The 17,666-nt window shown below is 40.9% G+C and overlaps 1 protein-coding gene and 1 long non-coding RNA gene across 6 annotated transcripts in view; one reads left to right on the forward strand and one right to left on the reverse strand.

Annotated features, from left to right (window-relative positions):
• sez6b (seizure related 6 homolog b) overlaps positions 1 to 17,666 on the forward strand; it is a 270,502-nt gene that overhangs the window by 201,913 nt on the left and 50,923 nt on the right. For all 5 annotated transcript variants that reach the window (XR_005072165.1, XR_005072166.1, XM_037084349.1 and 2 more), the window contains 3 exons: positions 6,549 to 6,715; positions 7,239 to 7,433; positions 9,235 to 9,373. Coding sequence is in view for 3 of the 5 variants with exons in the window: in XM_037084349.1 (XP_036940244.1) it covers positions 6,549 to 6,715; positions 7,239 to 7,433; positions 9,235 to 9,373 (501 nt within the window). In the remaining 2 variants the exon portion in view is untranslated. The remainder of the gene's footprint in view (positions 1 to 6,548; positions 6,716 to 7,238; positions 7,434 to 9,234; positions 9,374 to 17,666) is intronic.
• Positions 14,241 to 17,545, reverse strand: LOC119011348. The gene is made up of 3 exons (XR_005072174.1): positions 16,673 to 17,545; positions 16,122 to 16,188; positions 14,241 to 14,996 (listed from the first exon to the last, which is right to left on the reverse strand). It is a non-coding gene; the product is annotated as an uncharacterized LOC119011348 (long non-coding RNA).

Raw genomic sequence — 17,666 nt, forward strand, 5'->3', positions numbered from 1 at the left:
TTTTCCTGAATCTCACTGGGTGGGCAATCTGTCAATCTGCACACCAGGCCCAGCTATAGCTCCGCCCCTGAGTCCGAAACTGGATTTGGGGGCTCAAATGTGCTTGGGCACAGTACAGATAATCTTACTGCTGAAATAGACCTCCCAATTGCAGATGACATGAGAAGACATGAGATAATTAGCTGGGTGACATGAGTAGAAATCTGGATCACCCTACTTCTATAGGGTGTAAAAGGATTATTTAGGATAAGCCATTTTTTTCTCTATTTCAATATGGATCTTATTTCCATAGTTGTGGCCATCATTTCTATTACCAATAATAACACTGTGGAAACACATTCAGGAAGGTTGTAAACAAACCTCCAGGTTTCTCAGCTATGTATAGAGAAACATCATGCTGATGCTCAAAAATGCTGATCTACAGTGCTGTAGTTGTGTACCTTCCTGTTCAATGAGAGATCATTACCAATTATAGATTTTATCTCAAAATAAAGAGGTTGCATTAATGCAATGTCAGCAGAGTGAAGAAGGACAGGGTACCATCCTGTTTGCTCAAGAAACAAGACCAAAGCAGTAAAGAACCTAAGAAGAAGCTAGTTTAATAATTTATTACCTGATTTCACTGGTCAGATATTTGTTCACCCACCAGCCCTTTTATGAGCCAGTCTCTCATGGTCCAGGGTTTGCTCTTAGTAGTATCTCAAAGTGCTGAGTTTAATGCTGGAACAATATTAGTTTAATGAACAGGTTTATTGATGGTTAACACAATCTGGAAATGTAAAAATGTAAATATAATAGTTACCATTTTGTAACATGATTCTCATCTATGGATCTGTGCAACACCATCTGGTGAATATATAGTGTACATCTTATTCATTCATATCCCGTTCATTCATAAATAGCATGGAGCATAAGACACGCGGGGAAACTCATTTTACTCATTAGAAAAAAATAAAGAAGAACCAAAACAATGAAGACAGAAGAGATTTAGTATGAAAGATGTAAAGTTTTTGCCTGTGACATCAGAGACCTTCCCCCTTTGAGAGAGATCAAGGCTCAAGGTGATTCATTTGTGAACAAACAAACAAACCGAATAAAAATGTAGAACATGCATACAGTTATTTATATACATAAATACATAAACACCTGATGTCCATCATTGCTCCGTTGGTCCTCCCTCCACCACAACCTCAGGGTTATTCACCGCATGGCTCCTTTGTCGCTCTCTTCTGCCGCTGTGGTCTCTCCCCTGGCTCGCGGCGATGTTGGATGGTCGCTGCTCCGCCATTGCTGGCGGGGTCTGGGTTTGCAGCACAGGAGCTCCTGGACCTCAGCTGTCACTTCACCCCACTGTGTGCACAGGACCTCCAGACTCAAGTTTGTTTATACTGACGGAGCAATTTCCTCCATGCAGACTGACAGGTGCCCCATTTATTATGTTTTGTTTGTTTCACTTTGTTGTGAAGTGCGAAGAGGATAAAAGAGGCCTTTGTTGAGGCAGCTGACTCCTTGTTTCATATTATAGAAATATTATCATCAATCAAAGCTCTTCAGCTATCAAGAAGTACAGTTTCACAGCATATCTCACTGGAGTTAGATGAGTCTACAGACATAATACAGCCCAGTTGTGTGTTTTTATTCGAATGGTGTTTACAGATATGACTCAAGAAAAGGAGCTATTAACATTACTGCTCATGAAAGAATGCACGCAGGGAGAGTTCATTTTTCAGTCAATCAAATACATCATGGAGAAAATCACCAACTCCCGGTGTGTAAACCGTGTGCAGTATTGATGGCTATTTGTCACCTATGTGCATTACTGCTGTCAATTTTATTACTGTATTTTCTTTATTTAGCAATTACATTACTCTCTATACATCAGTTATGCATTGTGTTATATAAAGTATACTCAGTGCATGTATAAGTAATTAGCTGTTTAGTATTTTTTATATAGGCAGATCATTTTGACCTGGTCATTTTGAAAGTAGCTCAGAAGCTAAAATGTGTGGGCACGTCTCTGTTTATATATATATATATATATATATATATATATATATATATATACACATATTTAAATCACCAAATATTTGTATCATCAGGACTATTGGCTTGGGTTTACACCTGAGGTAATCTGGCATGAGACTGCCTTTCCAAAGCATGAGCAACATCATTTCTCTAAACCAATTCAACCACTTCAGAGTGTACTAAAGACACTTTTGCTAACCAGTAGCCATGAGCACAAAGCTATTTTTGGCAAATTTAGGCAATTCTGAGCAACAAACAGGAGAATAGGAAGACAAGACAGTTGACAACAATGTTCATTTTGGACCGCATGAACTCACAACTTCGGGAACCAAAAACTGTCATCTATCACTGTGAGCTAATTGGCAAGTAGCAATGCAACAGTGGCTTCACAAATTGAGTAAGCCATTCACTGTTGTGCAGACAGATTTGAAACCACTGTAAAAAAAATCAGTTATCAAGACAAAAATCTGAAAATGCACATATTGCAGCATGGAAATGTTGGTAATTTGTTTTTAAAAATGATTGATTTGCTCCATAAGTGAATAACTGATGCTTAAAAATGCTGCTTGCATTGACTGAAATTATTCACATGAGAGCAGACTTCAAAATGTTCTCAAAAAGGTAAAAAAAAATTAAATTATTTTTAAAATGTAGGTAAAACATCAAACATCATCTACCATGACTCTACAAAATGTTCATTTTTTTCATGAACACTGAAGATTTATTTATCACTTTGCAGGCATATGTTTACAGTAGTGTTCACAGTCAAACATTTTCATGCACTGTAAGCAAAATTTGTGGAAGGAGATAGGTTTTACAGTTTAAACAAAAAAAAACAGGGTGATGGACTTCATAATTTAAGTTTAAAGTTTTAAAGTTTAAAGTTTTAAAGAAATAAGTTTCTTTAGTATTGGGGCTACAGTTTGATGAAAGTGTGAAGTTCTAGCAGGTTGATTTGTTATGAATTTTCAATGTTTTGAACTTTAGACGCTGGCTGTAGCGCAACCATCAGGACTATTGGCTTGAGTTTACAGCTGAGGTGATCTGGCATGAGACTAGACCTTTGTGCAAAATTTGGCTAGCTTTCACCCATGGTCTGGTCCAAGCTATTTGTTTTTAATTTAATTTAGAGGCTTGCTGTGATGCCACCATCAGTACAATTGTCTTGTGTTTCATGTTGAGAACATCTGACATTTTGATCTGTCATCATCATCATCATCATCCTTGCCAGCTTCTAACTCACTGGGCTAACTGACTGGAAGTGAACAATTGACTGATGTAGCCCACACCCGTTGAAACTAATGCTGGTTAGTACAGGATTCAAACACACTGCGGGATGTCCAGTAAAAGACAGACGCAGTTGAAGTTGGTTTTAAGAATTTTTACTGTAGAGGCTGTCACCATTTACAGCATATCCACACACAATCACCCACAGTAGTTTCCAAAGTGCATTAATATGGTTAGTTTTCATGCACGCACAACACTTTGAGAAACTTTCAGCACTCCTGATGTCTATAATGGCCATCTGTGTCTCCGTGATTAGGATGAGATACAGCAGCAATGGTGGGCAGGAACAGACAGCAAGGAGTGCAACGTGATTGGTTGACTGTAAATAACTGACTGACAGCTGAATTAAGAAATAGAGAACTGCTAACCAAAAATAAAGAATTCTATGAGGTAGAATCAGCCACCCCTAGATTTCTTATGGAAATCTGCACCTCATCATAAAGGTCCTATAATTAGGGAATATCCTAATCGGGCAGTGCAGGGAGGTGGATGATCCGGGCCATTGGTCGTGGTTAAGTGCGGTCTCCACCTTGCGCCGTCATGGTCCTGACTTGGTCATCTGATCCAGGGAGGACTCGTGAAACCCATCCCACCGGCCAAAGTGCTCAGGGCAACTGTGGGTCTACAATCATGACTTGGGTGCCAACCCAGAGATCTGGAGCATCTGTCTGCGATTTCTGACATGCTTGGAGACCATGCAGGTAGTACTTCAGAAAGTGTCTCCAGAAATGGTCTGCCAGCAACTGACTGTGCCTCCATCTCCGCCGACTCAAAATTTCTGACTCCGGATACACAACCTGTGGGAGTGACGCGTCTGGCCACCCCATCAGGGGAGAATTTGGGGTTACCGGGTCCGGGTCAGAGATGTCTAAGGAGGTATAACCAAGCAGTTTTGAGTTGAGAACCCTCTCAATCTCGGTGAGGACCATCCTCAGGATCTGTTCCTTCTCTGACTCAGCACTTAGGGTGACCCGTAGTGCGTGCTTGATGGAGCCGATCTCCCTTTCCCAGCAACCACCCAAATGTGGCGCTTCTGGGGGGGTTCCACACCATTTTCGATAGTCACCACACTCTCACTGATGATGTCGTATAGCTTCGTTGCTACAGATGACCCAATATTTCCAGCGAACTTCAGTGAATATTCGCTCTGGGTCAGGGTGAAATAACTTCTCATCAAAGTCTTTGATGATCAACTTGGTGATCCAGTGCTGGGGCTCCTTCCTTAACCCTAAGGAGTCGACAATCATGATCAAATCACACGTCTGATTTAAGATGACATAGCAGTAAGGCGCAGCCTCTGTGAGTCTCAGTTAACCGGACTTATGATAAATAATGTCCGCCATGCTTTTTCGCGAACATTGCTGTCACGTTTGCTGCGCGTTTGGTGTAGGAAGTAACGGTAAAAACTGGCTTTTCTAAAGAAAGTGTCCGCAAACAGGAAGTGTTTGCAAAAAAAATAAAATATGTGCCTATTGGTGGAAAAAGGCACCGCACCAACCAATCACAAAATTATTTGGCAAAACACGTGATTTTGTTGCTGAGGAACAGGGGGAAGTTGTGGGAGGGACGGTGGCAAAAGAGTGACAGCGACAGTGACGGTGATAGAGACAGCGATAGAGATAGCGAGATTTGAGACATATAGCGTGTTTGGCGTGTATAGTTAGTGTGTTATGTAGTGTCTAGTGTAGTGTGTTTAGTGTAGTCGTTTTTTTTGTTTTGTGAGTCAAAACAATGAGGACACTGCTGAATGTGGAGCAGGCAGGAAGGAGCTGAGGGAGCCCTCAGCCTGAGGCATTGCCTGCATTTAAATGTAAATAGTTATATATAACTTTGTGGATTTCCAAAACCTATGCACAGTTTTAGCAAACAACAATTTGTATTTGCATTCTAAGGAATAAAATTGGTTCGTTAAACATATTTGTGGTTTTCACAGTAAAAAAATCGAACTTTTTCCTACTTGCATTTTACGGGTTTTTTGTGATTTTAGGTCCATTGTGTTAATACAGTATGTCAAAACGAAAAAAATAACTGTACAGTCACACATGAGGTTGTACTGAAAATAGTGACACCAAACAAGACAAAATAAACAGTTGTTAAGGCGAAATATGATGGCAAATTCAAAAATAGTCGAAAACAGCCAATTATACCCCAGACCCCAGAGGGCTCATGTGGTTTGTTTTCATGCGCGCACAAGACTTTGAGAAACTTTCAGCACTACTGACGTCTGTAATGTCCGTCTGTATCTCCATGATTAGGATGACATACGGCAGCAATGGTGGGTGGGGACAGACAGCTAGGAGTGCAACGTGATTGGTTGACTGTGATAACTGACGAACAGCTGAATTAGCAAATAGAGAACTGCTCACTAAAAATAAGGGATTATATGAGGTAGATTGGCCTTTTTAATGGCAACATCTTACAGATATATGTGTTATTGCAAGTATTACTGTAACCACCGCCACCACAGTCTTGTGGTTAAAACATAGAATGAAACATATATAACGCAGGGATCCTTACTTGTCTGGCTTGCCGTTGACGTTGTCTGTTCTCCGCCATTGGTTACAGTTTGGGTTTGAAAGTATCTGACCAGGTATGAGCAGGCATTGCGCCCATGTGTGCCCAGTATGCGCTGCATGAGGGAGGGGAGCTACCAGCAGCAGACCATGAGAGTGATCAACACTTCTCAGACACTCTCCTTGGCCCTGATTGGTTGTGTTGATCTGGGAGCAGTATATTCTTGCAAATCAAATTACAGTCACTGGGTGGAGCCACAGACAGTGGATTTTTACACAGCTGACCTGTATCTTGTTCTACTGTCAGACCATAATGGCAATTTTAGCAAATATAACCCAAAATATTTACAAACTACAGCTTTAAAGTAGGCACATATTTTGTGACTGAAGATACCTGCTTTTGCTGCTGCTGGGAACAATGTTTTTAAGTACAGAGTTTGCTGAGAATTCACAACAATGAGTTATAAAAGCTCAGTGAAGTTGCAGAGTTGGTGATAATTCTCAGTCATTGCTCTCTGTGGGTCCCATCTCTATGAGCAGCTTCTTTCACATTACACATGGTACTATGATCAATTAGTAATACAAAAGTATTATGTTTTATGCAGCTTTAATGTAAAACACATAGTTTTCAGGTATGATTTTACAAATTCCAAAGTAGCCCATGTATAGAGTTCATCATCAGGGAGGTTCCTGCTAAATGTCTCTCTGTTGCCTTTCCTCTAGGCTGCTGATCAAGAATGGTAACAGCATAGATGCAGCTGCCCTGTATGATTCATATGAGGTGGAGTATCTGCCCAATGAAGGGCTACTCAGCACATCCAGGCATCTCTTCATTGAGCTGACCACAGATGCTACAGGCACATCCACTGGCATTGCTGTCAGGTACCAAGGTAACCATAAGAGCTATTAGTGAGGTACAGCAAATCATAATGTGGTGTTTTCATGTTAAGGTCATGCAGGGTCTTGATTACTGTCAGAGAAAAAAATGGCATTAGATTCCATCAGAAATCATTAATTATGAAAACAGATCAGATATAAACAGACCTAAGCTCAGTAATTGCCCAAAGCCAACAATAGCTTTTCATCAGTTATCAACTTTGGCCTGATGTGGATTCTCAGTGCATTGTGGATTAAACAATGCAATGAACAAAAACCTTTCACAGAATAAAGTAAATAAAAGCCAATTGAGGAGTGAAAGACTGTAGGTGCATCTCTTCTAATTATTCCACTTGCCATGAGTGAATCAGGCAAGAAAACAAACTGATAACCTGTGTGTTTTTACACTCAACTCACCAACATGTAAAAGGCAGTACAGGCACTTGTCAAATAGTTTATGAAGATGCAAACTTGTCTCACTTGCTTTTGGGTACAAGCTGAGTCTCTTCCAACTCTGAAAATGTCTTTGTACTACAGCCTTTGCAGCGGGCCACTGCTACCAACCTTTTGTGAAATACGGTAACCTGACCAGTAGCGACAACACTTGGGCAGTGGGAACTGTCGTGGAGTTTACCTGTGACCCTGGCTACACTCTGGAGCAGGGACCTGTAACCATTGAATGCATCATCTCCAACAATCCCCAGTGGAACGAGACTGAGCCTGCCTGCAGAGGTCTGTATGTCTGCCATATAAGTGACCCATCTGCATTTAATTATATCCTGTTTAAACCTTTCTTTGTACATTTATTTTAAGTATTTAGCTAACTTGAGGGGCAGTGTAGTGAATGACGTAAATTAGCAAAAGGAATTGCAGTAAGGTTTTGTATAGGTCCATGTGCAGTGTTGGGGAGACTTAAAACTACATGTAGTTGAACTACATAGCTTAACTACAATTATATTCTGTGCTGCGTCAAGTAATTCATCTACTTTTTGGGTCATTTTTGGTAGTTTAACTACTCAATTTACAAACTACAATTTTGACCAATAACATGAAATATATTTTAAAAAGACCTATATAATATAAATTGTATTTATTTATTTATTCTTAAAAAAGGCATGAAACATGTCGTGACATGCCAAGCCAAAACTGCCCCTGATTGGCTTGCCCTGGCAGCACTGAAATGCTTCACAGAGTCGGTGGGTCTTTGTGCCAAGGAAGGCAGTGCTCATATGGCACAAGCATGTCATGGACAACCCTCCACTACCCCCAATGTGCCCCCTAACGCACCAGCCCAACCACGGCCATATTTGAGCCATGTACATGTTGGATATAGATGCATCTACAGACACGACCTATGTGTTCAAATGTGAGCCCTGCAACTTTTTCCTCTTGAGCTGAGAGGCATATTTTTTCTGGCATGTGAATTTTTGTTATATTTTATTATACTTTGTTTCACACACACCATATGTTGATAATTTTAACACTAAGTTAAATGAGTATAATGAGTATAAGTAGTTGCTAAAGCTACTATTTCTAGCAGTAGTTTTACAAACTACATTTCTCCAGGCTTAACTACATGTAGTTTTACAAGTTACGCTTGCAAAGTAGTTTCCCCAAAACTGTCCATTTTCTATGGATATCTACAGGTTCAGTTGCTGTCAGGTGTGTTTGGGCTGGGATTTTATTGGACAGGTTCAGTCTTCCTCAGGATACAGGAAGACAGGTCAAACTTCCCAGGTGTCTTCTAGAAAGAGTGATGATATCAAACCTTAAATGCTACATTAGACTTTTGCCAACCTACAAATAAAACAGTTTTCTCTTACTCTAAAGTTTTAAATACTGTATCTGAATGCCAACCATTTGCTGCATCCGAACCAAGAAGCCTGAACACCAGGAAGGCATCTCTGAGTTTCAGTGTATATGGTCTAATTTTAGTGTATACTGGATTTTCTTCAGATTGAGGTAAACTGTTCCACTATAAATGGTATTTGTTAATAATTAGACACATTAGACATATTACTATGTCTCAGCAGTGACACCCCAAACCTAGCGACAAGGGGAGTTTAGAATGTTGAGCATTATGATAGTGTATACCTTTTCAAACTGTTGTGGCAACTGAAAGTCTGTCACTTGTCTAGTGCAGATGAGAATTGGTCAAACACCAAGCTCTGACACAACATTTCTTCTAGATGTTCTTTATTGCTTGTAAGCAAGAGTCACACACCAATGGAGCATAGATACTGACTGAGGAAAGGCGTTCTTTCCTCAGCATTTACAATAATCAAAACAATACATTCAATTGTAACAGTCACAAGATTACATATGACCTTTCTCAAAACACTATTCCAATCATCTCATGATACACATAACCTTCTTATATACTTCAACCATTGTTGTGTGTCTTACGTCAGCTAAGGTCAAAACATTTATACACAGAAGAGGCTTGAGAATTTCTTGCACAAAACCCACCCCGAACTCTCAATGCTACGTAGCGCTTGTTATTACACCTCATACTTGTGTGTGTGTGTTTCAGCTGTTTGTAGTGGCGAGATCACAGATTCTGCTGGAGTGGTGCTGTCTCCTAACTGGCCTGAAGCCTACGATAAGGGCCAGGACTGCATCTGGGGAATTCACGTTGAGGAGGACAAGAGGATAATGCTGGACATTCAGGTGTACGTTTCAACCTTCCATATACGCTGTTTGAACCGCCTCTCCACACTTGGCACATTGATAAACCTTGTTACTACAAACCCTTTCCTTGGTTGCTTTGAATCTAATCATTATAAAGCCCACTTTATCTACTGTGCATAAATGTGCACCAGTCTAGCTTCAACAGTGCCTTGGAGGCAGTTTGAAGATTACAAAGAGCTACCTCACCATGACTTGTAAGACACATTAAAAGCACAACACGCTGCTAATGCAAGAGCGCTTGGCTTGTGAATGAGTAAGTGCCACACAGACAAAGGTTAATTAGGTGTAGGAGAGAAAACTAATTATGTCAGGGAGGGTTTGTTGCCCCCCCCTCCCAACACACACACATGGGCAGCACCACCACCACCTCTCTTCACGCTCCTCCCCCAACTCCTGTAATGGCTGCTGTGTGAAGTAGAGGGTGCAAGTATACAGCATGGGAGTGTGTGTTTTCTGTGATTGCTGTGCCAAGGTGAGGATACAGAACAACACATCCCGCCGTGTCTAAGCCTGATAAGTCAGTCAGCTGTAGTAAATCATTTGCCATTTGCAAGCAAATTAAGGAGGGCTCATCTGCATAGGTTGCATCTTAAGCTGTTTTCTATCTCTCTCTCTCTCTCTCTCTCTCTCTCAACAGCACCTGTGCTCTTGGTGTACTTTAAGAAGCACTGATTAATGCTTACCCCTGGTTTTTGAAAGGTCTGTCTGTCAACATAAGTTATTGCTGCTGTTATTGCTGCTGTTCATTTAGCAAAGCAAGTGATTTCAGTAGAAGTGGAGATACCCCGTAAAAAATGTAGCCAATACAACGGCTTAAAAGCTTGTGGAAACATGGAGCCAAAATCAGAGAGAAGACAATATGTATTTTGATTTTACTACCTCCATCATTTTGTGAATATAGAGTGCTGTTTCATGTGTGGGCCACTCTCAGGCATTTTTAGACAGTCGTGATCCCATAAGACAACGCTGCTTGAGTTGGCTGTCTCCTTCAGCAGACTGCAAGGTGATAACATCTTTTAACATCACATACCCACTATGTGCTGGAGACATAGTGCCAGCATTTGTCAGTGTTGTCTCAGTTCACTTTTGTTAGTTAAGGAATGTAGGCTTGGAGCAACCAGTCTTGAGCAGGTTTCTCTCAGAAGGTTTCTTTATTTCAAAATGTGCTAGATGGAGGGGCAACAGACACACTCTCATCCTGCTGAAGTTAAAGACAGAATTTACCTTTATATTTGCATTTTGTGTCATTGCGAACCACTGCATAGATTAAACCTGTATGTACAAGCCATCTTTTCCAGATTAAATGTATGACTTGTTCTCTGTTTCTTGAATCCTTAATTGAAGCCAGTTTATATGATATTGGTGCTGGAAAGGGTTGTTTTGCTGAGGGCCGTGCAGTTAATAGACCAGTTTACGGTCTTCACCAATTGCTACTTGATGGCAGGCAGAGCAGGCAGATTTGGATGTATGTACGAATTGGCTGAATCCTTGCAGCGCCATCGTTGGATGCAGAGATTCGTCCTCAGGTCACATCTCTTGCTACTAAGGTTAGGGAGCAGATGCTACAGTCATATAGATTTAAACATTTCTCAAGCTGGAAATCTCTTGTGAGAGTAATGAAAATGCTCATCCACATTGAAAAGTCATTTTCCAAGACTTCTCACGCAGTGGACAGGCTGGCACTGCTGTAATGGTCTGCACCCTATGTACCTCTCACAAGCAAAAACATAGATCATACAGCGTGTACAGCATGAAGTCTATAAAGCTGAGTTTGAGAGTCTCGCAGATGAGAAAGAGGTTCATACTAAAAGTCCTCTTAACAAGCTAGACCCCCATAGACCAGGATGGGTTGCTGGGAGTAGGAGGTCGCTTGCAGTCAGCCAGTCTCTCAGGAGCCGAGAAGCATCCTTTGATAATCCCAGCCAGTATCTACGTATGTTGCTGTTCTGCTAGTCAGGCATTACCATGACCAAGTAGCTCAGCAAGGCCGTCAGTTCTCCGAAAGAGCCTTACACACAGCAGGACTGTGGATTGCTGGAGCCAAGAGACTAATTTCCACAGTGTGTTCCACATCAGTGTGTTACCTGTAGAAATCTGAGAGGATGGCTGGAAGTACAAAAAATGGCTAACTTGCCTGCAGACAGAGTCACCGTGGATCTACCTTTCACGCACGTTGGCCTGGATGTGTTTGGGCCATGGAATGTCACATCCCGCCGGACAAGAGGCCACAGTGCTAAAAGTAAAAGATAGGCTGTAATGTTCACTTGCTTGAACACCAAAGCAGTGCATCAGGAAGCTGTGGAGACAATGTTGACATCCAGCTTAACTGATGCCTTGCATTGCTTCTTGTCAATCCGAGGACCAGTGAGCCACCTCCAGTCAGATCAAGGCACCATTTTCACTGGAACCTGCATGGAACTGAAGGTTAACATCAGTGACCCAGAGATCAAAGAGTACTTTCAGTATCAAGTCTGTACATGGAAATTTAACACACCTCATTCGTCCCACATGGGCAGAGTGTGGGAAATGGTCTGCAACTGAAATCCTCAACTACTCACCTCACACATGAGGAATTGACCACTCTTATGGATGAAGTCATGGCTATAATGAATGCCAGACCGTTGGTTCCTGTCTAAACCAACCCTCAAACTCCTGAAGTTCTCTCAGAAGGCCAGTGTGGTGTCAGTGCAACCTGGAGATTTTGAACTCAAAGACCTTTACAAGAGCCAATGGAGACAGGTTCAAGGTCTTGCAGACTGCTTCTGGAAGAGATGGAAGCTAGAGTATCTTGCAAATGAGAAAGAAAAGGCAGGGTGAGAAGAGAAATGTACAGGAAAGCGATGCCGTCCTACTCAAAGATGGTCAAGTCAAATGCAATGATTGGCCGATTGGGCTTATAGTGAGAACCTTGCCAAGTTCTGACAACAGGGTAAGGAAAGCTGAGGTCAAGATCATGAAGCAAGGAGTTGCTAAAACATATCTTAGGCCTGTTACTGAGGTGACTGTACTCTTATCTGATAGTGAACAGAAGAACTAGTTGATAGTGGTATATTTGTTAATATACCAGGTGGGGAGTGTACTGATCTCTGAATTGTTTGTTGCCACCTGCTGGTGGTTGTTGGTATAATTGATTTGCTTAAGTTTCATTTTCTCACCATGTGCTCAGTTGATGAGCTAGCAGTCTAGTGTATGCAGTATTAATGACCACTTTGAAGCTGCAAATGATTGCTTTGTCATCATTTCATATACATATATGTATTGTGTACAGTGTGTACTGATTTGTTATTTGTTGTGTTGTATCCGTTTTACAGAAACATTAAACCACAAAACAGAGGACGGGTTGTGGGAGTTCTTGTTTGCTACCTGTCTAGCATTGTTCTGCTACACCAGTGTGAGGACAGAATAGATAGCCTAAGTACATGATGGTCTCATAAAGATAGCCTAGCCTGCTCAGTCATCATCATCATCTCTGTTGCCATCTTGATGTGAAGACTGGAGACCTCAGTGTAGCAATGTCCAGCTCCAAACTGGAAAACATAGACTGGGCTGCAAGGTATTGCTTTTGTTGAAGCACTTGCATACTTTGATGTATAAAAAGTGCTATACAAGCGAGTAAAGACCCTGTTTGTGCAATGTCACTTTTGTTTTTCTGCATCATTCCCAGCAGACTATTGAAACTAGTTACCAGCTATGAGCTAAGTAATATAAAATAGCCTAATTTTAGGTCTCTCAACTACAGTTCGAGGCCATGGATCTGCTGTTCCTCTTTCAAGTGTGACTCCACACAGAGTTACACTATGTCACTGAGTTGGATGAAGGGATTAAAATTGTGCCTAGTAGTTGAAACCAGCAATATTAAAAAATCTTGAGAACATCAATATCAGCAGCTGATTTAAGTATGTAGGAGATGTCATGTCATGTCATTGTCCGTAACCGCTTATCCCTGAAAATGTGTTTCTGAACAACATTAGAGACCCTAGCTTTAATACTTGTCAACAAAAACATGACAGAGACATTTTACTGGTAAAAAAAAACAAAGGTATTAAACAAAAAGATCTTCTGAAAGTCTGATCTAATCACCAGGACTCACCAAAGGGAGGGGCTAGGTCTTCACCCCAAACCAAACTCATTAAACAATACAACTTTATCTTGGCTTAACAACAACATAGAGAAATGTGGAAAACATCAGTTTTATGAATATCTCATACTGTTCCTTAATATCTTCAAATTAAGAAGATGAAATTCTAGTTTATTGGTTATTTTCAAACTTGTCTAAACTCTGGATGAGTACAGAGACCGCTGTTGGATTGGAATGTCAAAGATGGGGGAGAGAGGTGGTGTTACCTGTCGTAAATTAGAGAAGGGGAGTAATCTCCTGTGGAATGGTCATTTGAAGGTTTTATAGCAGTAAAAACAACATCCTCCTTGCTCGGTGGAGGGGTGATGCGACTGCCAGCCACCTCCCCTGAATACTGTCAGTTTGAAGGTGAAAGGGTAATTAATGACATAAACAGGGCCTCTTTGAGATGCAGAGACAGAGACAAGTATTAAGCATTTAAAGCTGTAGTCTGTAACGATGTTTTGGTTATATTTGCTAAAATTGTCATCATGATCTGACTGTAGAATAAGATACAGGTCATCTGTGTAAAAATCCACTGTCTGTGGCTCCACCCAGTGGAGGTGTGGAGCGGTGTGTGTACTTGGGATGTATACAGTGATCGAATGAGGCACTCATCATTGTAATTTAGTTATTAGTTTAGTATTGATCAGAAATAGAACAATCAGGGCTTATGTTGTTGTATGTATGTTATGTTGTTATTTTGAATGTGCCATCTTGGTAATCTGGCTTCCTCTGTTACCATGGTTACGAGCCTCCTTATGCACAGCAGGCTCCTCTGTGAGGAGGGGCTTTGAAGGCAGGGCTGCAGCGCAGCAGAGAGGAAGAAGGAGAGACCTGGGAGCTGTACTCATTCTAATATTCTGACTAAGTCCACTTTTTTCATCAAATGAATAGTTGCCATAATGTGTGTTGAGACCTGGTCCCCAGCCTAACAGCTTTGTTTTTTTCAAACTGAACTAAATCGAATTAGTGCCAGGGAATGGAGTCTCTGATTGATTTTTCTCTGCACATGCGTCGCAGAGCCCTGCAAAGCCTTATTTAGCTTAATCACAACAAATTTGGTGCTAGTTGACAATTACTTATCAAATAAACATAGAACACCATGAGTTTAGAAGATAGCTCACTCCATTTACTACACTTGTGAGGGCCAGCTTTAGACTTTCAGAAGGACAAAAACTTTATCAACGTTAGGCCACCTTTCAGGAGTTGGATGATGTTAATCTAATGTTTTAACTGTTTTGGCAAAATGTATTTCAGGATGATGACTTTAAAGAGTTCAGAGATTTTCAAAGAATATCTTTATCACATGACAACACGGCACTGACATTTAAAGAGGGAATATTTTTAGACTCAGAACTGGAAATGAGAGTTATTTATAGAGGAAAGGGAGGTAAAATTGTCCTTTGAGAATGAACACAACTCTTGGAGGGTGAATTTGACAGATATCTGTAGTTCCTCTCAGTCCCAGAATGTGTTGAGTAGTGCTGTTAAATCAACACATGAAAACCACTGATGGACTGATTTATATCATTGGATATATACAAAATGTTAAAAATAAAGAAAATAAATTTGTTTATGGCTGTTTGACAAGAAAAAGTATAGAGTTGTTTTTACTAACACTGACAGTATGCATATACAAACGTATATGTATACTGTACGTATACATATACAAACCAAATTACTGCATTAGTCCAACTATGATTAGATTTTTAAGATGCATGTAAGATGCATTTTTAAGATGCATGTATACACCAGGTCAGCCGGAGGTGTTTCTGTTACCACTTGTTGAAATGGGTACAGCGCCACCTCAAATGCTTCGGCCAGTAATTCGATTTTCTCACCGGCATGTGTACTCGGACAATTGCAGTTGTCTGACTAAGCAGCATAGTCGAGCTATGGCTGTAATCCGACTAATCCGACACTGAGACAGTGCGTTTACATGCACAGCTTTGTCAGATTACAGCTATTGCAATCAGACAACTGATCAGAGCCACCTCTGGCTGACCTCTTTATGTCACCAGCTGCCTCGGCATTCAAGAACGATGGCGTACGAAGAGCAAGGAGAAGCTACACCTTTGTACATTTTATATAAGTTGTACATGATAATTACACAAACTAGATGCACAATTGTGCTCTTGCTTGTGGTTATTTCGGAGGAAAGCCACCACCGTCCCTCCACTTCCGGCTCACGGCCCGGTAAAAAATCGAATAATCGAGGTGTATTAATCCAACTATGAGAAATCCGATCCAGTCCGATTTTAGTCAGACTAAGGTGTATACATGCATTTTAAAAATCCGATCATAGTCGGACTAACACAGTAATTCGGTTTTCTTGAGTGTCATGTAAATGCACTGACTGTTTCCTAGATATCTGCTCCAGTTACAGGTCACTTCAGACTCGACTAGACACTTTAGACACTCTAGACACTTCAAACAATCCAGACAACAGTAGTGGCTCTTTCTGCACAAATACATTTAAACAGAAACACAAATAAATATGTTTACCCAGCCACATAACTCATAGTTACATTACAGCATAATATTTACATTGTCAAGTAAACATTCTTGCATGAGCTTAAAATACAGTTTGTGAATAGTCTTAAACTCACTCTGACTCCAGTGTGCAGCTCGTGTGCCCACTCACACATCTTGACCACAATGCGCTCTGTCTCCCCTCTAAATTCATCAAACACATAAGAATGGACACAGGTTATGCAAACATCATGTGAACAACATACAGTGATGATATTGATTTACTCACGCTGACCCTGCTGTTCAGTTGTATCCACAGCGTGTCTGAGCTATCGCATGCTTACTACTCATGTTACAAAAATACATGAACACTCTTTATGAACCTTCGTCGGCTAGTTTAATCATCATCTTATTTACTGATACTAGTAACCATTCATGTGCTTTATTGATAATAGGGATATTTATCACATGCAACATCAAAATACACACATCAGCAGTCCGTCTTTCACTCTCACTACTGCTACTTCTGCATCACTAACTCTGCCCAGGATCTCTGTGATCTCCACTCTGTGGTCCACCACAGTCATTCGGTTTGAATCCGAAGTGCTCCCACATTGCAGCTGCCGCGTTCGGCTTTGAAACCAATTCCATCTTTGTTTTTATTATGTAAAATCTCAACTAGTGTTACCTCTGGCTTGCTACTCCTCACGGGGCTCCCATGCTGCACTCTGTGTTATGTCAGGGGCAGGGCCCGCCTCCCAACACAGAGACAGAGAAAGAGTGATTGACAGGAGGATTCACGTGAAAGATATGAGGAAAACAAACAAGCATGCAAATGGAAATTATTGAGGCTGGCAGAATTATCAAGCTCATTTTTATTTATCATATGATTCATTAATTTATTGATTATCATGACAGGCCTAAGTGTGATAACTAAACAGATCCTCCACTCAACAAAATGAAGAGAAATGTCCCACAAAGCACTGTTACTGGACCAAACAGCAGTAACATAGTAATGGATAGTGTCTTTGGCATCTTATACGAGTAAAAAAAAGATACTAGTTATACATGGAGAAGTGTCTATCATCCTGTATGTCATCCTGTCTGTCCTACCAACTACCGATACTCACATTTCTGCCCAAAAAAACGGCGTCTGTCACCAGCAAAAAAAATTTAACTCATCAAGTGTCTCTGTACACTATTGTGTTGTTGTAGTTACTGTCTTGAAAAAAAAAAAAATCACAGTGACAGCTCTCCTGAGAGTCACTTCAATGAACTTTCCCCCAGAAAACAGCCTCCTTCCCTGCGAGTGACAGAGTCAGACAGCTTCTCATATGGTGATAATGTAATTATTGTCAGGTCGGGGTAAAAGGGAAAACTATGGAAGGGGAGGTGGACCCAAATGCAGTTACCGGAGGCCAGATCAAGGAAACAAATGGCGAGCTTTATTGAAAAGCTGATTACAAAAACATAAGAAGACAAAACTGGGCAAAGTAGCAAAACAAAATCAACAAGGCAAAGTAACAACAAAACATCCAAACAAAGTAGCAAAATAAAGCAGTTCGACAAAGTGCAAAAGAAAAAGGCAAAGTACAAATCAAACATGAAAATCTTGAAACCAAAACATACCATACCAAACCAGGGCAGGGGCAGGAGCAGGGGCAGGAGCAGGGGCAGGAGCA

The sequence above is a fragment of the Acanthopagrus latus genome, chromosome 2 (genome assembly GCF_904848185.1).
Source record: "Acanthopagrus latus isolate v.2019 chromosome 2, fAcaLat1.1, whole genome shotgun sequence".
Lineage (NCBI taxonomy): Eukaryota > Metazoa > Chordata > Actinopteri > Spariformes > Sparidae > Acanthopagrus > Acanthopagrus latus.